The 19,628-nt window shown below is 38.7% G+C and overlaps 2 protein-coding genes across 6 annotated transcripts; one reads left to right on the top strand and one right to left on the bottom strand.

Moving 5' to 3' along the window:
* Positions 1 to 39: 39 nt before the first annotated feature.
* duox2 (dual oxidase 2) lies at positions 40 to 3,778 on the bottom strand. 3 transcript variants are annotated; one of them, XM_041997714.1, is made up of 8 exons: positions 3,403 to 3,778; positions 2,359 to 2,543; positions 2,106 to 2,163; positions 1,880 to 2,014; positions 1,468 to 1,675; positions 1,148 to 1,362; positions 875 to 1,065; positions 40 to 548 (listed from the first exon to the last, which is right to left on the bottom strand). In XM_041997714.1, exons 2-8 carry the CDS (start codon positions 2,503 to 2,505, stop codon positions 537 to 539), a joined length of 966 nt encoding a protein of 321 aa, XP_041853648.1. In that variant the 5' UTR covers positions 2,506 to 2,543; positions 3,403 to 3,778; the 3' UTR covers positions 40 to 536. The 3 variants fall into 3 exon arrangements, with proteins under 3 accessions (XP_041853648.1, XP_041853647.1, XP_041853646.1); XM_041997713.1 differs by lacking the exon at positions 3,403 to 3,778 and adding an exon at positions 2,927 to 3,335; XM_041997712.1 differs by lacking the exon at positions 3,403 to 3,778 and adding an exon at positions 2,927 to 3,335 and having other exon boundaries at positions 2,359 to 2,461.
* On the top strand, positions 3,430 to 16,604 carry duox (dual oxidase). 3 transcript variants are annotated; one of them, XM_041997707.1, is made up of 33 exons: positions 3,430 to 3,551; positions 3,639 to 3,722; positions 3,804 to 3,968; positions 4,580 to 4,767; positions 4,895 to 5,096; positions 6,087 to 6,253; positions 6,666 to 6,729; positions 7,079 to 7,172; positions 7,327 to 7,411; positions 8,017 to 8,119; positions 8,214 to 8,386; positions 8,500 to 8,675; positions 8,768 to 8,886; positions 8,965 to 9,102; positions 9,190 to 9,306; positions 9,876 to 10,075; positions 10,308 to 10,493; positions 10,729 to 10,954; positions 11,396 to 11,489; positions 11,595 to 11,770; positions 11,871 to 11,940; positions 12,052 to 12,093; positions 12,388 to 12,566; positions 12,670 to 12,900; positions 13,464 to 13,563; positions 13,644 to 13,693; positions 13,794 to 13,921; positions 14,001 to 14,154; positions 14,284 to 14,516; positions 14,620 to 14,778; positions 14,856 to 15,011; positions 15,658 to 15,786; positions 15,870 to 16,604. In XM_041997707.1, exons 1-33 carry the CDS (start codon positions 3,485 to 3,487, stop codon positions 15,990 to 15,992), a joined length of 4,578 nt encoding a protein of 1,525 aa, XP_041853641.1. In that variant the 5' UTR covers positions 3,430 to 3,484; the 3' UTR covers positions 15,993 to 16,604. The 3 variants fall into 3 exon arrangements, with proteins under 3 accessions (XP_041853641.1, XP_041853640.1, XP_041853638.1); XM_041997706.1 differs by having other exon boundaries at positions 7,321 to 7,411; positions 12,055 to 12,093; XM_041997704.1 differs by having other exon boundaries at positions 7,321 to 7,411.
* The last annotated feature ends 3,024 nt before the right edge of the window (positions 16,605 to 19,628 follow it).

Genomic DNA, 19,628 nt, shown 5'->3' with positions numbered 1-19,628 from the left:
CTGAAAAAATGTGCTGACAAACTTTGACAAAATAAATACATTTGGCTGTATTTGAGAAATTGTACTTACAAGGAATTTCATAATAATCCACTCTCATATTTTTCACATTTTCTTGGAAAGTTCAACTGTTTAGGCTCTTTAGAAATATAGCAGAAATGACATCATGTCGGTAGCAGAATAATCTAAAATGTTATGCATATAAATCCGGATGATACTAAATGCAATTTCACTGCAAAGCTTTCTTCATATTTAATTTCAAATAGAGTCAAAGACACACCTGTCGTCCATGATCAATGTTCGGACGCACATATAATGCAGATCCCATACAAATTTATATTTTTTTTACAGCTACTGAAACCCGCCAATAATCCTTACAAATTCAAAAATATATTTACAGTTAACACATAACACACTTACAGGCTCATGTACATAATTAGAATAGATGTGAAATCGGACAGACTGTCTGTCTGTAACACGATCAGTAAAATGATCTTCAAGTATAAACTGAAAGCCCCATGAGGGGAATCTGGGCCACGTCATATATGCTCCTGGAACACAAAAAAAATGGTCAGTCAGTTTGCTGCCTGCTGGAATTAAAAAATAAAATAAATTAAATAAATGCAGCACTCAGGATTCAGGATGTATTGTATATGATGATGGTCACAACAGTAGCGTCATTAATTCTATTTTATTATTTCATGCCGTATTAATACAGAATTAGTCACATTTGGTTTTAACACTGAATATATATTTTATAAAAGTCCATGTTTATTTATTTATTTATACATTTCATAATCAAATGAATGACTAATCTACTTGCATGTTGCAAAATGCTACCGATTATGACGCTAACAGGTAAGCGTGATCAACTTACTGCGGAAACCTTGGATGTCAGTGGTGAAATCACTGGTCCATGAAGAAAAACTGAATTCAAGTAGCCTTCCCCACAAGAAGCATCCTCATCTTCACAGCTGTCAACACCAACACTGAAAGCTGATTTTATCTTCTCTGGCATCAAGAAGTTTAAAATCACCAAAAGGCTCCCAATGATGGTGCACAGCGTACCTGGAAATCAACTCAGTTAGTAAAAATCATGGTGGTCCATGTGGTTTCATATGCCAGTTTCTGGGAAAAAAAAAAAGTTTACCTGTTGCCAGAGCCAGCCAGAATGAATGACTGTACTCTGTCACAAAAGAGTTAGTTCCTATGGAGAAAACACACTGAGGCACATTCACGATGGTGGAGAAGGAGGCCATGGAGAAGAAAATGAAGGCAGCGGTCGCCATCATCATGTACCCGGCATACAAGATGACTGGCATGGAGAAGAGGATGTTGGCGAGAATCCAGCAACAAAATGACGTCCTGCAGAACAAGTAAAGCTGTTTAAATTTCTGCTTTTATAATAAGCCACTGCAGGAACAGACAGCATAATTTGATAAAATTAAAACAGAAGTTGTTATTAATCACCACAGGGTTGCAGAGGCGTATCGTCCAGAGTATCTGTACTGAAAGATGAGACCACATGGATTTCTCAGGGTGAATTTTTCAGCAATGTATAGGATAGGGTTGGGTAAACCCTTCTCTAAAGCTTCCTCATAATCTTCTTCAGTTGTTTCATGCCATCTAAACATCTCATTGTAATTTATGGTCTCATTGAACTGCACGACAGGATTTCCTGAGAGAAAAAAACAGGGTGTTATATGTACTATATACAGCAGATACACCTAAAATTAATTGGCAAAAAAAATGATAATTAAAAAAAAATCTATGGAATATTCAGAAAGGTTTTGTGCGAACCTTGTAACCAAACATATAAGTTACTCAGTGTTTCAAGTTTTCAACATTTTAGATGTAGACATGAGCTGCAGCAGTGACTCACCTTTTAATGTCACATTAATGCCGTACAGCCCAACATGTAGGCCAACCTCAGCATTAATCACTACATTGCTGAAAGACTTGTAGGTGGTATTTGTGGTAATTCTGGCCTCAGCCCAGTTGTTAGTGAAGTTGAGAACTGCACAAAAAGTATATAAAGATAGATAATGATGAAGGAAATAGGGAAAAAATGACCTATTCCACAGCTATGATACAAATACAAAACTCACCCACTATCACTACACCTATAAACAAACTGGTAATTATCCTGAACATCCAGAAGAGCCGCTGAGAGGAATCAAAGGAGCAGAAACAAAATTATTGCAGGTGATTTCAGTCAAAAATGTAAACAAAATCAAATCAAAGCAGTGCAATATAATGCTTTTATTAGTTTGCAATTCCAACGATTCCAAAAAGCATAAAGAGTAAAAATTCAAAGGTTGTTTGCAGTGAGTCATGGGTTATCTGATGGGATGCACTCACCGTCTTGCCTCGTATTCCTGGCAGAATAATAAGAAGACTGACTGCTAACACAAGGAAGACCAGAATAATGGTGAGCAAGTGGCCACTGAAGATGAAGGAAGTCCTTTGTAGAGGGTAGAATGGGTAAATGTCATTGTAGAAAGTCATCTCAGCTTCTGATCTAAGGATACAGCTGAGACTAGGCACTGCAACAGAGAAGGCAGTGTTACTGGGTGGGTTCTCAGTTTCCTCCAGATGCAGATAGCAGCCTTTGCTGCTTACAACTGATAAGGGATTGTAGTACTACCATGTAACGTGGCACATGATTAAACACTAGCATGTGTACCTTATGTAAAAGCATCTAACTTTGGCTAATACTGTGTCTTTACTGCAAAGAGAGAAAGTCATCTGTAAAATTCATAAATACATTCTGCTATCTACATCTGTGTGAATTCCTCAGTCACAAAATGAGTACTCTAGACTTGGTTTGTTCCAGATTTGATCATACTTTTTAAAAACTAAATGCAAAGTTTTCAATAATACCAAGTAAGTTTTGTGAGAAATGTGAAATGTAAATGATATCACTTACCTGAAAGTTACAGGACTAGGGCTACGGAAGAAGAGTGTGAAGTCTGATTGTTGAGGAAACATACACTTTTATAACCTGCAGTCCCCTTTATGTCACAGAGGAGGAGGAGGAGGATGCATCTACCGAAATGCTTTGGAAAAGAGGTGTGATCCAGACATGATGGCCATTCCCATTTGGGAAATAGGTCACACACACTTTGTGATAAGCTAAATAACACATCTTGGCTTTAGTATTGCAGCATTTCTCAACTACATCTGTGCTCGAACCTGCATTATATCTGCTCCACATATACTCTGCTCTGCAGTGGGTGAGACTCAGTATTATTTTCTTGTTTATATCAAAAGTAATTAATTTATTCCATCACAGAGAATCCTTTACCTGTAAAGTTAATTTCTTTTTATTATCTCTGCTGAACTAGCAAATGATATTACATAAAATAATAAAAACAACAATAGACAAATAATAGCAAATGTTACCCGCCTCTTGTCTTCACTTTTTTTCTAGAAGTCCTTCACTCTCCTTGGCTGAGGACAGAGCTGAGGAGCATCTCTCGCATCAATGGATTTGCGTAGATGGGTTTGGAGTGTGTGTGCAGTGGTTGGCTTGGTGCTCATTGTCAGTGAGTGTAAGTAAACAGCGGCTATGTTTCACTCTCAGAGTCAAAATGTAGAAAAAGTGAGCAAAGTGTTAAATTTCATTCTGTACTGAGCAGATTCGCAGTGTGAAATAACCTGGGAAGTCCCTCGCTTCGACGGCTGGTACAACAGTCTGGGATATCCCAAACGCGGAGCTGTCGGTAGGTCACAAAGTTAGCAAGAAAAAAAGGTATGCAGCAGTAGCAACACACCTGCTCACCACGCTCGTCATGCTCGCGCAGGTTCTCGGCTCGTGCGCCTCGTGCCCGCGCGCTACTGGGACGGAGTCTACCAACCTGTTCATGAGCCGCTGGAACCAAACCCCCGCAGGCTGAGTCGGCTACTGGCTAAAGGGCCCTCCGGTATGCCCTCCAAACGCAACCAGACCGTGCTGTCTCTGTTCTTTGGTAAATATAACGTACTTTGTCGTGCTAAAATGGGCTATTAAAGTGAATTTAGACTGAAACTATAGACGTAATTTCACTAAATGTTTTCAGTACTTGGCAACACACTCATAATTTCCACCTAAATTCAAGAAAAGAAAGTGGTAAACAGGTGTGTCCATTTTTTTAGGTAATTACGTGTAAATGAAAAATAACCTACACTTATATTTTGATGCTTAACAGCTGGATTAAGTTGCATTTATTTATATGATCTTATAGATAATAAAGAAATGTATCCACTAGACATTTTGAGTCGCACCATAATGTTAGCGTTCTAGTTAGGGTTGGTGTCATTCTTAACCCAAGAGCACAAGAGTTATATTATCTGTAAATGGTAAAATAATAATAGTTGATTTTGTTGTATTAAAAAAATAGATAATATTTAATAACACAGCGAAAGGTCAGTGTGTGTTAACAGAAAATTAAGTGATAAACACACTTTAGGGTCTGTCGACATAGAGTTGTGTTTTACCTCCTCCTGAACTAAAGCTTTATCACAACTGTTAACAGTAATCTGATTGGATAAAAAAAGTTATCTCTGATTAATACTGATCATTTTGCTGACATTTTTTTAGGTTATCATGTTGCTTTTGAAATATTTGACTCAAGAGCTTGTGGTTGTCCACCTGAGTTCATGAACATCCAAGTCCCAAAAGGTGACCCTGTTTTTGACCCTGCCAACACTGGAAATGTTCTGCTGCCCTTCCAGCGAGGACCATGGGACAAAGAGTCTGGGCAGAGTCCTAGTAACCCTCGCACACAGGTGCTGATTAGGGATTTTTGTCAATATATGAACAGTCTTGCATCATGAGTCTAAACCTTCAGAACAAACTGCATTTTTTCTTTTCCCAGAGGTTAAGTAACTTGAGAAAACTGTGCAATTCATGCAGGTGAATTCAGTGACAGCATGGATAGATGGAAGCTCCATTTATGGCCCCTCTGCGTCTTGGTCTGACTCCATGAGAAGTTTCTCTGGAGGGCTCTTGACTTCAGGCTCAGAGGTGAACATGCCAAATCAGGGAGGAAGTCACAATATCATGTGGAGTGTGGCCGATCCCTCAACTGGAGAACATGGACCGCACAATCTTTATGGTGAGACTTATTACACTTTAAACTGTCTGAGAGATGCCAAGCATGGTTTGAGAATCAAATGTATCGTTCACCAAGAATCAGAGTGTCACATCTACCTTGTTGGTGAAGAGAACAGTAAATATCAGAGGAGATGTTAGGGCAATAAGGACCAAAAAAACACAGACTAACTATTGCTACCAATAATTGGTTAAAGGGTAAAACTCCATCTTTCCTCAGATGAAGAGTGGGACACACTTCTGAAGCTCGATGACATTTAATGTCCCACCCTATAGCAACTACAGCTCAGTTTATTCAGTATTTTTAATTAAAGGAGCTCATATTTGCATTGCAATCTTGTTGCACAAAATTATTGTTGAAATGAACTTTCAACAGGATGGTATGAGCACTGTAGTCTTGCGCTGCATGTAGCAACATCCTTTCAATCGATACTGGAAGTTGCTAAAAGCAAACAAGAACAAAAATTGTTTGGAAATATTATTTCACATTCCGATTGCAGCCCTGCAACCGGAGGCTGAGTCAAGAGGGGCCCAGCTTGACTTGGGATGTAAAACTTTAATTATTGTGTAAATGGCATTTCACACTAACCACAGTAAATCCTTCTTTCTATAGTTGAGGTGATACCATGCATGTGTCATAAAACCAGTGTTTTGTTGCGTGTACTGTGAAACGTGTTTGGTTATTATCTGGGGATGGGGATGGAGGATCTCCTATTGTTCATGCTCTGTTTTCAAATTCATGGAAACAAACAATCAGATTATCTGTCAATTAGTGGTTAAGATATTTATGAATAAATACAACTGGATTTTGACATGATACTGATAATTGACAAGATATTTAAGAATCACAGGGCAGTTTTTTAAGAAGAAAAAAAAAGACTTTTGTAGGTCAGACATCTGACCTAGTTTTGTGTATTATGTTTTTGACATAGTAATGTAAATTCACCTGATGAAATTGCAAAACATCCTTGTTTGTGCCACCCTCTGCATCTAGAGTTGGGAAATGCTTGGGCCAATGAGAACATGTTCACAGCAGCAGAGGGGATTATCTGGTTTCGCTACCACAATTATGTCGCCTCCAGGCTGCATGAGGAACACCCAGGGTGGTCAGACGAGGAGCTGTTTCAAACTGCCCGAAAGACCGTTGTGGCCACATTCCAGGTAGAAGAAAAAGTCTCAGTGTAATCCTCTCGCTGCACAGATGCTGATTTAATTTGCACTCTGGAAAAACAGAGGTTGCATTAACGACAGGTGGTCATTAAGGACCAATGCGTCATCTCTCACTTCTTGCGGTCCTGTATCCTGCACGTACCATCTTGAACAACATCGCACTTATGTTAATTATTTTTAAAATGAATTATGAGTCCACAAATTGTTGAAGTATTACTTTTTTTTTAAACAAATATAACTAATTTTTCTTTTGCACTATGAAGAAATTAGTCCAAAACGAGAAAAAATTAAGGGAAAAAAAGAGCTTTGGGGGTTTAATTTCATATTGACATTTTTTGGTGTTAATTGAAAATAAAATAAAATTGCACTCACTTCTTTGTGTACTTGCTGCTTTTACACACAGAATATCGCTGTCTATGAATGGCTGCCTGCATACCTCGGAGACATAAAGCTTCCTCCTTATCCAGGTAAGAATCAACCGGAGTGCGTGTGCGTACAAGTGGGGGGAAACAGGTAATGCATCAGTGACCACAAGCCGTGGTGAGGTCAGTTGTCGGAGGTGGTGTTTGACAAATATGTGCTTTGTCAGCAAAGCATCACACCAAACCTCCTTCTCCTGCTGAATAAGCAGCCGTGGCTGAAGAAAGTTAAGACAGTGGTTAGATGATCCCATGACCTGAACCACTTTTCATTGCTGCATCTCCGCTGCTGTTCCAGCTTCACTTTGACTGTTTGAATAATGCAGCGGATCCACACGTATATTGATGAAATCTAATTAAACTGTGATGGTGTTTTTTGTTGTGTTCCTGCACACAGGCTACCAGAAGTTTGTCGATCCAGGGATCTCTCCTGAGTTTCAGGCTGCCATTCGATTTGGTATCACTTTAGCCCCACCTGGTGTTTATATGAGGTGGTGTTTCTGTTTTTCCCTGTGAATTGTTGAAATGTGCTTTTGTGAGTGCCTGCTTGGAATGTAGAGCGTGTAGATTCTGTAAAAATTAATGTAAAGATTGTAATGATGTAAAGATGATTTTCCTGGCTCCACATTTTTCGTACAGAAACAGTACCTGCCATTTTCGAAAGATTATCAACATAGATGGGAGCACATCGCCTGCAATGCGCCTTTGCAACAGCTTTTGGAAAAGACAGGTATATTATAAAGAAATTAATGTATTTCAACTGTGATGTGAGACATATATGCATCTTAGTTTTATTTAATATCCATCTTAAAAAAGTATATATATTCTCTAAAACTAATTAAATTGCTATTTTATAAATCCCCACTCAGCATAAGGAAAATGTTTAATTGCGCATTTAATCCCAAAAGGAAATCTTTTTGACATTTATTTTGTGCTGAATACAAATACTTGAAGGGTTCTTCAAAGATAAATTAGGAAAATGCCCACTGTGTTGGAAATTACCCCTTAAATACCAGATATTGGAGAGACAAATTCTAAGTCTGGAAATATTTGAGCTCTGACACCATTTTGTTATTTTAGCTGTGTTACAAACATGTTTAATTGACATATTGAAGAGCTGCAATCTTCTTCCAGCAGTGATGTGACAACCTCCAAATCTGCACTTTAAACGCTTACTGATAAATAGCTACAATTCAAATATGCTCATTTAAACAGCTAAAATAACAAAAACTGCACCTGTTGAATTGTATTTAGACATGTATGTAGCACAAGCTAATTCCAAATATGACTGCATCCATTGCCTGATCTGAGTCCTTGAGTCTTCGTCTTCTCCAGAGAGACAACATGAAGACAGGCCAGGATGTGGATGATCTCCTCATGGGCATGGCTTCTCAGATTGCAGAGAGAGAAGACAATATTGTAGTGGAGGACTTAAGAGGTCTGTAGTCTTTCCTATTTACTACCTGTATCCCTCTATGTATCATTAATTAACATTAAATTAATTTTCGCCACTCTGATTTACACTTTGATAGACTACATGTACGGACCATTAAGATTCACCCGCACAGATCTGGTGGCTATGACCATTCAGAGAGGAAGAGACTTTGGTCTACAAAGTTACTCTGAGTTGAGAAAAGTTCTGGATCTGCCTCCTGTAGAGAGATTTGAAGAAATTAATCCCGAGCTCAACAGCACTAACCCACAGGTTAAAGCTGCAGTCCTCCAAACAGACAACATCTTAATGTAAACACTGACCCATCCTTTCAGAAAAAGCTTAATCCCATGCATTAAACTTTGCCTTGTGCTCTGCTACAACAGCTGCTCCGCGCTGTGGCAGAACTGTACAGCCAAGATATCTCAAAACTGGAGCTCTTCCCTGGAGGACTGCTGGAGTCTCTTGATGGTCCAGGTCCAGTTTTCTCTGCCATAATCCTGGACCAGTTTGAGCGCATCAGAAATGGTGACCGCTTCTGGTTTGAAAACAAGCAGAATGGGTAATCCATAGAACTTTTTATATTATCTATAAACATTTGTGATACAGCTCTGTCAGTCATCTGTCATCTCTGTGTTGTTACTGTGTTTCCAGTCTGTTTACAGATGAGGAGATTCAGACGATCCGTAATGTCACATATCATGATGTCCTTGTTGCAGTCACAAGTGCAGAGGACAGTGATATACAAGATAATGTCTTCTTCTGGAAAGATGGTAAAAATACAACATATCTGTATTTTTTTCATTACTATTATTTTTTTTAATAAAAAAAGCTGTGTGTGCTGTCCGCAGGTGACCCCTGTCCTCAGCCAACACAGCTGCAGGAATCAATGCTACATCCCTGCACTAATGCTACAAAACTTAATTACTTTGATGGGAGTAAAGCTGGCTTTGGAATATTTATTATCATTCTGTTTCTCTTCCCTGTTGGTCTGTATCCTTCTCTTTTCTTTTACAGTAGCAACACTTATATATATCCCATCAGCGCTTTGATTGTGGATTTTTTTACTTTTACAGTGAGTTTTTTTGTGGCCTGCATGGTAGCTTGTTTTCGGAAGTACAGGTACAGGAAGTTCCAGAGAAGAAGGAGAAAAGCTGGTGACAGAACAGAGGAGCCAGCTGTGGGAATCACTGGTATGAAATCTGTGGGATTAAAGAGAAAATCCTTCTTAGAATGTATTTGCAATGTTCAGTGTTGATAAAAACATTCAGGATTTAACATTAACTCATTGTCAGCTGTTAACAAGCATCAGATAACAGGCAGTATCTCGGGTACCTCTGTTCTTGACCTTAAAAATAAAATGCACTCAAAAGAACCAGAGTGAGACACTAAACTGTCGCATAAAGTTGTGAGATGACCACAAACAGGCTTAGAATAATACAAAGAGATTAAAATGTGTAAAAATAGAAACTGAAGACATGAAGAGTGACTGAAAACACATGATAGAGAAATACGAGGAGAGATTACATAACTCTAAATCTTTTCATTGGTTCAGTGTTTACAGCTACGTTATCTTAAAATCTCCAGTGAAAGCTGATGTTAAGCTTATAATCAGGAGAAAAGCTGAAGCCAATTACTATGGCAACAGTTACTGAATCATTATGGCCAAAAAAACAAAATCAAGATCATATTTGACTTGCTTGTATCATCATTCTTCAGAGCCTTGTCATGTTTTTCTTTTAATTCTGCCTTTTCACTCCAGCATATGAGTGGCAGGGCAATAAAAACCCGCTGCACCTGGTCAGTGTGGTGTTCGCGAAAAAGAGGCTACAGGTGTTCGACAGATCAGGTTCCACTCACCGCTGTCTCAATCTGGGAAATCAGGAAAACTTAGATGTCCTTCTCTCCAGCGACTGTCACCATAAAGCTCTGCTTCTCAAAGTACCAAAAGAGTATGACCTGGTGAGGATAAGACTAGAAAAGTGCATGCAGGAAAATTTTTGTTTTCATTTAAGCTTGTTTGCAGTTTATGTTCATATAGATTTTACTTAACACAATGAAAGTTCTTTGTTATTTCTACTTTTTCTCACATAGGCCCACATGTAAACGTGCCTGTATATCTCTAATCTCCATCATTTTTATCTCCCTCCAGTTCTGTTTATCTATTTACATTGCTCCCTGTTTGCTCATGCAGGTACTGTTTTTTGATGAGGAGAGCAAACGCGCAGAATTTGTCAAGCATCTGCACATGGAGGTGACAGACATCAGGCAGCAGATTAAAGTGACAGAGATTAGAGAGAAGAAACTGCTGAAGGAGGCTATTACCAAAGAGCAGAGGGCTCAGATTGTGGAAACTTTCATTCGACATGCTTTCTCTAAGGTACAGTCAGCTTCGAAACATTTACCTAATCCTTTGAGCGGGTCCACACTAAGCCACTAAATAGCGTAATTTCTTGTTTGAGGTCAAGTGAGGTTCGGCCGCAAACCAGTATAACTAATTGGTAGTTGGTCTTTACAGTAACCTCATCTATGATGACATTCTCGGCTGACGTCAGAGATATTACACTATGGTGACAAATAATAACACTTTCTCCCCCTGTCTCTCTGGAACGCAGGTCTTGGAAATAGAGAAGTGTGATGCCGGAGATATGAGTGGTGTTTCCCGCAAAAGAGCCAGAGAAGTTCTCCAGTGTGAGCTGACAGCAGCAGAGTTTGCTGACGCACTTGGCCTCAAGCCTGACTCCTTATTTGTAGACTCCATGTTCACACTAGCTGATGAAGATGGAAATGGTTACCTCTCCTTTCAAGAGTTTCTTGATGTTATTGTTATCTTCATGAAAGGTACAACCTTTGTCTGCACCTCAGGTGTGCTGTCATTTAGCTAAAATGTCTATAAAGACATCAGAGGATGCTTGAAGAATCTTGTGTCAGGCTTGAACAAGAACTAAAGTGGTGCATTCTTGTTTTGTGAGAATTTGTACAGATATTTAGCAGCTTCTAAAGAGTTTATAACAAAATGCAAAAAGTTTTGAAGCAATATTTAGATTGGTTAACACTTGTCATGATGGCTGACACCACCACCAATTAAAATGAATTCACAGTGCTCATTATGAGTAAAATGATGAATGAATAAAAAAATGTGATTACTTTGTAGGATTGGTTGATTAGGGTAATGCTGTTCGGATTTAAGCAGCTAAACATAAGCAGTAGATTGCATGAATTCTAGATAGTGATGCTCACAGAGATCTGATACTAATATAAATGATATGTATATGGTTGCAGGGTCTCCTGAGGAAAAATCCCAACTGATGTTTTCCATGAATGACATTGGTGGAACTGGCTACTTATCAAAAGAAGAATTTGCCAGGATGCTCAGGTTTCAGTGGCACTTCTTTTTCTTTTTTTTTTTTTTTTTTTCATGACTGTAGAGTTTTCTCTGTGTGATTGATGGGTTGTCTTCCCCCTTTTTGATGATTTGCAGGTCTTTCATTGAAATCGCCAACAGTTCTCTGTCAAAGAAACAGGCAGAGGACGGCATCAAGGCCATGATGCAGGCCGCAGGCTTTGATAACAAGGAGAAAATCTCATGGCAGGACTTTCACTTCCTCTTGAGGGACCATGAAAAGGAGCTACAATTTGCTCAACTCAATGTCAAAGGTTTGGGAAAGTTTAGTTTAAGAAGATAGTTTTTGTGTATTGACCTTTCCAAGCTTTTTTTTTTTTTTTTTATTCATTTGTATCTGCTGTGTGTGCAAAGGGATGGAGAAGCAGGGGAGGAAACGGCTGAGTCGAGACCAGAGAGTGTCCTTCATTTGTCCAGCAAACAGGTAAGAAAACAGCACAGACAAGCTGTGATTACTTAAATAGCACGAGGAAGTGCTGACATAGAAACAACGGATTGCACCTTGGTTACAAATTTGCTTAAATTTTCTTCACGGCAGCAACAAGGGAGAAGGGCTGGAGTTACGAAGACGAAAAAAGTATGCTTCTTTTTTTATTTCTGAATATGAAACAAGTAATAGAAAGATAGATATAATCCCACACATATGAATGTAAGCTCCTCCGTACATGTATTTTGAATATTTTTTGCACAGAAAAGACTGTGGCTGTAGAGAAAAGCATGTTTGCGTGTGCAATGCTCCGTTATCTGTCCATTTATAGCTGTTATTAAATGTGTCACATTCTTCTTCCTCTGTTGTTTATAATCTGAATTTGGTTAAATAGACAACAGTAAATTATAGCCACAGATTAAAATCTAAATTGTTTATTTTTAGGTTAAGTGTAATTACCCCAAACGTCTATGTGAAGCCCAAGCGTGATCAGTATATCAGGAACCCAGTACAGCAGAAAATCCAGCAGTTCAAACGCTTCATTGAGAATTATCGTCGTCACATTGTGTGTTTCATCATTGTGTACGGCATCACAGCTGGAGTGTTGACGGAGCGATGTTACTGTGAGTGGAAAGCACTGCATCTTGTTGACTGATCATAGTTTTTAAGTAATCCTTTGCTTTGCTACCTGTTTTTCGTCTGGCCTGATTAAAATATTGTGTTCAGATTATGGTTTGCAGGCTGAATCTACGGGAGTGCCTGCGACATCAGTGGTGGGCATCATCATTGCTCGTGGCACGGCAGCTGCCGTCTCCTTTCTGTTTCCCTACATGCTTCTCACTGTGTGCCGTAACCTCATCACGCTGTGTCGAGAGACCTTCCTCAACCAATACATCCCCTTTGATGCTGCCATAGACTTCCATCGATTCATGGCCATGACTGCCATCGTCCTCACAGGTTGGTGTGGATTTGCATCAAATGTTAATAACTTCTAATCTGGGCTATGCCCCATACCCTTCACCCCTCACCCTCAGGTAAACAACTATTATAACTTGTTGACTAAGCCTGTTAACAAACATACAAACTCCTTTACTAAGAAATAAAAGAGAAAAGAAAATCTTTAAAAAAATAGAAAATTAAATGGGTTCATATGCACTGTCAACAAATTTTGATCATTCAGAGCTATATAAATCATTCTAGTTTGTTATCCCTTAACAGCAGTGAAATAAATGGGTCCATGTTTTCCTGAACTCAGCCATTTTCCCTATAAGGGGATATTCAATCTTTTTCTAATTTTAAATAGGACAAGACAGCTTTCAGCCATCTGGCATGACAAAGGGATTTTAATTCTTTTCAGTTACACAGGATAAGACAGTGAGTTAGAAAGTGCAGTTGCATCATGAATATTTCTTGTGCGAGTAGCACTCTGTGCTTTTACACTTAATATGTTGAAGGCCTGATGTCCTTTTGTTGTTAAGTTGTGTTTACGTGATGCTCGCTGTTGTCTGTTTTCTGTGCAGTTGTTCATAGTTTGGGCCATGTGGTCAACGTCTACATATTTTCTCTCAGCGACATCAGCATCTTGTCGTGTCTGTTCCCCAAAGTCTTTAACAACAATGGGTAACATTTCAGGTTTCACCATGAAATATGTAGATTTTACAGACTGATTTCAAATTGTTTACTAAAGTTTTCCTTTTAAGGTCTGAACTTCCTCCCAAGTGGTACTGGTGGTTCTTTCAGACTGTTCCAGGTAGATTATGAGATGATTTTAAAACTGACATATAATACGTAGACTTACTCTCATAATATGATCTAATTATTTTTTTCTTTTCCTCCTCTCCATTACTTAGGGATAACTGGTGTCTTGCTTCTGTTTACATTTGCATTCATGTATGTGTTTGCCTCTCATTATTTCCGTCGCATCAGTTTTCGTGGATTTTGGATCACTCATTACCTCTACATTGTTGTGTACATTCTAGTAAGTATTTTCTCACATTAATATTCTTACAGTAAGACATATTTAAAGTAATTTGATACAACTGTTGTTTATCCAACAGACAGTTGTTCATGGCAGCTTTGCTCTGCTCCAAGAGCCTCGTTTCCACATCTACTTAATTCCCCCTGGTCTCCTCTTCCTGCTGGACAAACTAATCAGCCTGAGCAGGAAGAAGGTGGAGATCCCTGTTGTCAGAGCTGAACTGCTACCCTCAGGTGACACATCTGGAAGATCATTGTCTTAAAAATGTTTTTGACTTCAAGTCTTTCCCTTTGAAATTGGATGTTTTATGTGTTTTCATTGGAATCATGTCTATCACCACTCAAAAGCTTTTGTACCTTTAGGTGTGACACATCTGGAATTCAAGCGACCCCAGGGCTTTGTGTACCGTTCAGGCCAGTGGGTTCGAATAGCATGCCTGATGTTGGGCACGGATGAGTACCATCCATTCACACTGACCTCAGCACCTCATGAAGAGACCCTGAGTCTCCACATCCGAGCCGTGGGTCCCTGGACTAGCCAGCTCCGAGAGCTCTACACTGAAGAAAATCTCCTTGAGCTTGGTGCCTATCCAAAGGCAGGGTTTTTGTTTTTATTATTATATACCTGAGATGTTTTCTCAGCTATTTTTGTTCATACTTTTATGACACTAATGTTAATATTTCATTTTATGCTTTAAGCTGTACTTGGACGGCCCGTTTGGTGAAGGCCATCAGGAGTGGATTGACTTTGAGGTGTCTGTTCTGGTGGGGGGAGGAATAGGAGTCACACCATTTGCCTCCATCCTCAAAGACCTGGTGTTCAAGTCCTCCATCAAATCCAAGATTCTGTGTAAAAAAGTGTGTCATGAAATCAAACTTTACTCATATGACATTGACTTGACATCGTTTTGCTAATGTTCAGATGTTGTTTGAAGGTGTATTTCATCTGGGTGACACGGACACAGCGTCAGTTTGAGTGGGTGTCGGACATCATCAGGGAGGTGGAGGAAATGGACACCCAGGAACTGGTTTCAGTTCACACTTATATCACACAGGTGGCCGAAAAGTTCGACCTTCGCACCACCATGCTGGTGAGATCCGATGTTACTGTTACTTGTCATATGGAGCAGAGAGTGGATGCAAATAGTATTAAAGAGTTCTCAGATATTCATTTTAATTATTATTATTGATATTTGATATCCTAAAATTTGCATATTGTTTGTCCAAAGATTAAGTCTGTTAAAGAGCATCTCAAAAGCTCACCAATAAACACATTTTATCCCTTTGTTACTCTACAAATTATACTCAGTTTTGTTTTTTGTTCACATATTTTAACTGAGCTTTAGAGGTACTGCTGGTGACCTTTATGCAAAGTTTTTCAGCTCCTACTGAAATTAGTGTTATCAGTACTCTCATTTAACAGAGAAAATAATTTAGGGTATTTAAAAAAAATGTTTAATTATCTTGATTCTACACTAAAATGGTATTTAATGAGTAATTATATGAGATATTTTGTAGTTGTACAAAGTGTGTACAAGTATACAATATGCAAGGACCTAACACTAAGCAGGCTGTAATTTTCTGACAATACAAGTAGCTACGCATTTACCGTTTATTTACCTGGAAGTTTGTTAAACAATAACACACTGACTGCACAGTGACTAATAAAAGTTGAGAAACAATCTATGGTTTTAATCTCTAATGCATTGTTGTGCATTTTTTGTAATATATGTGCAGTACGTGTGTGAGCGCCACTTTCAGAAGGTGTGGAACCGCAGTCTCTTCACTGGCCTGCGGTCTGTCACTCACTTCGGCCGTCCGCCCTTCGTGTCCTTTTTCAGCTCGCTGCAGGAAGTTCACCCAGAAGTCAGTCCTCATCCATGTCTATCCACTTGTTATCTCCGTGCATCAGTCTGGACAACACATGATTGTATTTTTATTTTCTTTAGGTGGAAAAAATTGGTGTATTCAGCTGTGGACCTCCTGGACTCACCAAAAACGTGGAGAAAGCTTGCCAACAGATGAACAAGAGGGATCAGGCCCATTTCTTACATCACTATGAGAACTTCTAACAGGTTCTGGGCTTTGGACTGCATGGTTACAGCAATGAAAAGAAAACAGTTATACTGAGTTGTGTTTTTTAACACACATTCACACAGCTATATTGGTAGGTTTTGATGTTGAATAAATTTAATCTGAGTATTAAAGTGAAGGTTACTTGTTTCCATTTGATTAATTTTTTTACACACTTGTTCTCTAATCATGAAAATTACTGTTACATTGATTGCAATCAAGACGGGGAATATTTATTCCAGGCAATGCCTCAAAGATGCAAATACTTCAAATAATTAGTTAATTTCTTTGATTGTTGATCATGTAAGTAGGTCTAAAGTATTTCTTTGACTTGTGCTCTTATTTGCAAATGTGCATATATGTTTTTGAGATCACAGTGTATGGCTGGTTTAGTGTTATACATATTTTTGTGTGATATATTTAGAAAAAAAAAGCATTTTAAACTAATTATTTTATCATGTCAATGTCTACAAATCAAATGCAAAAGTAAATTGTTGCATCTCTCCGGAGGACATTAGATTATGGAGGAACTTTGGGTTTTTGTGCAACAAATGCTTTTATGGCTCCTTCTGATGACTCTTGCTTTTGGATTAAAATTACACTTGAATTAATTCAAACTGAAAAATGTGATTTCTTGTTTGAGTGGTAAGGCAGCCAGCGCAAATGAAATTTTAAGTCTACATAAGGAATTGTGTTATTTATCATGCTACATTATTATATAAATTATTAAGCAGTTTCAGTTGTTGCTCTTTGCAACAAGCTGAATTCATTCATTAATGAATGTAAAATTAGTGGTCTGCACAGATTTGTTTGCTTATTAAATACAATTGACATGAGAAAAGATGAGGGTGCTACACGTCTAATAATCTGAGTCAGTCTGAATATCAACTCAACCTTTTTAAGCTGAATCAAAACAAAAAGCTAGAAACATGGATGTAAGAAAGTTAACCACTGCATACTCCAAAGGGCAGCAACGATATTTCACATTCAAAACTAGAATACATAAATAAACATGCAAGCTGATATTAAATAGTTAGGTTTTCTTAACCTGGCAGTTATCCAGTTCAACCATTTTGATCTCCAGGCAGCTGAGAGCTCCACTGGAGCACTTGTGTTAAGAGTCTCTACCAAGAGTAGCCAATCTCAGCAGCTCAAATAAGGGAGGGGAAAGCTTTCCCATTTTGTTTTCTCTGCTTTGTTTTATAATAATATTTCTGGGATCTGAAGAACATCTTCACATCTCAAGGCTGGTTGATGAACTGTGATTCAGTAGACATGTCTTTCTAATTCCACATCCTCTGCATTTTCAGTTTATTGTCATTTTTTAACGCGGAGTCAGCTTCAAACAACCGGGTTCACATGTGTGATAGTGCAGCCTGAGGCCTACACACAGACTGTTTTATATATAAAGTCAGTTCTTTCAAAGTGCTTAAATCATCATACTATGTCTGTGAGCATCCACATGGCACTGCCTCTTCCATTTGTTGCTCTCCAGTTGCCCTGTGGATAAATGATGCCAATTTATCCAGCCTTTCAGTTCAAATCGCAGATTACTTTTAAAAGGAAATATATGAAAGTTCAAAATTTTGTTTAATTCTTTTTTTTTTTTTTTTTTTTTTTTTGCTAAGGGGAGATAAATTGCTGCTGAAAATCCTCACAATCTTACTCATATTACAGAGCAGCTCATATATCTTCATATGTGATGAGTCTAAATGTGTAAATCCAGTCAGCACCTACACATTTTTCTTTATTACAGGTAGAATTATTTTACCAGTTAGTATGTGGTTATGATATGAAATGTATATATTTTAAGAATAAACACACATGTACTGTGTGCAAAGTGAAACTCTCTAATCAAATGGCACCCTCTTCTGGTAATGAGCAGGCCGCCCTTGTGTCTTTCACACAGCAGCTGAATAAAATGTGATTCAAGGTCATATCGGTTTGTGCTGCATTACTCTTTTTTATAGATTTTTTAGTTCAATACATTAGGCTCCCCTTTAAATGCCCTTGTTCCATCCCATTATATGCTAATGTTTCTCTTCAGTGCAGGCATGGCATCTAAATGTAAGGGGTCAGTGCGCATGATGAAATGTATTAATCTTGATTTAATCAGGTGTCACATTCGCAGTAATAAGCAGCAAGGTGAGTTAGAGTGCTGACCAGTGGACTGATGAATGCTGCCACATTCTTGCTCAGGTGGCAGTGTGTCTCATTCACTTCTTACAAATTTTCCACAATGTGGAGGAACTAAATCTCACAAGCCTTGTTTTATAACTCCCTGGTAATTTTGGGGCTAGTCAGCACTACCCAAAATAACTGTGGAGTCTTTTGACATGGTTGCTCTGAATTATCCTCGAGAAAGAAGCTGATTAGGAAAAAAGTTAGACACGTTTATTTCTATTGCGTTTAAATGACTAGTACAGTAAATGTTTAATCTTCTAACAAGACAATGCAAAGCATGTTGAGGATGTCTGAGCAGTGGTGAACAGTGTGTATTGGTGTACTTAAGTGGCTGTTAATCTACTTAGAGTCACTAAGTACCTAGCTAGAAATCAGCTACTGTCCAGATAGTCTGTTCCTGCCCCAGATAAACAACTCAGACAACAACAAAGAGAGGCTCAGAGAAATATGTGGCATAGTCTCTTCGCTGGCATGAAATATGCACCTCCCCTCTTTTGGGAACTGTGTTGACAGAGCTGTGGAAGAAGTTTTGGAAGGTGTCTTTCATTTGAAGATGTTTGGCAGCGGCACCAAGAAGTGGTTTGTGAGGAAGCAAAAGAGGCAGCAACATAAGTCTGGCAGGAGGCCATGCACCAGGAAGAAGAAGAAGTGGGCAGCTAAGATCCTCAGAGAGCACCGACAAAAGATCCTGAATGAGCTGGATGTCAATGCTGTGCTTCCCTACCTGGTGTACCATAAGGTTTTCACATTGGTGGAGTATAAGGAAATACTGGGACAAGAGTCCAACAGGAGACGGGCAGAGGTGTTCTTGGACCACCTCTCCTTGAAGGGGCCTTCTGCTTTCTGTTCATTCTGCACTGTTTTGGAGGAGGTGTGTCCCCACCTGCTCACCTGCTTTCTATTGGATGGAGAAGGTACTGTTAATTAGCCACTAATTACATTAGTAACCATTGGGAGCCATGTGACCCTTTGTTGCACTCTTTAGATTTTATTTATTTATTCATTTATTTACATTTTAAAGAGTTACAGTTCATTGATCCGTAACAGCTTTCTACTTGAATATTTGATGTTTACGGGTATATTGGGTTGCATTTGATGTATTATAAAAAAACGGAGAAAAAAAGAGAATAAAAAGAGAGGGAAACTACGTTGCAGTAAGCCGGAGCTGCAGATTAATAGCCAGCAAAAATAGCCTCTTAAATGTGGGTGGCTGAGGGGATTACTGAGCCGCCAGTATTCTAACTAGCCTCTGACAACATATGGCCTCAACATGGCTGTAGTTTGCACAATTTCAGATCAATATACTTTACTCACATTTACATAAAACTGAGTGCTCGCAAGAACTTGCATTTAGAGCTGAGTGTGTGCCTTCTTTATGTGTGGCTAATAACCAGCAGTTAAGAACTTGTGGATCCTTCTCAAATTCACCAAAGAGGAGATGTAAATTAACA

This window comes from Melanotaenia boesemani, chromosome 10 (genome assembly GCF_017639745.1).
Source record: "Melanotaenia boesemani isolate fMelBoe1 chromosome 10, fMelBoe1.pri, whole genome shotgun sequence".
Classification (NCBI taxonomy): domain Eukaryota; kingdom Metazoa; phylum Chordata; class Actinopteri; order Atheriniformes; family Melanotaeniidae; genus Melanotaenia; species Melanotaenia boesemani.
The sequence above is the reverse complement of the archived record's forward strand: the minus strand, read 5'-3'. Positions and strand labels throughout refer to the sequence as shown.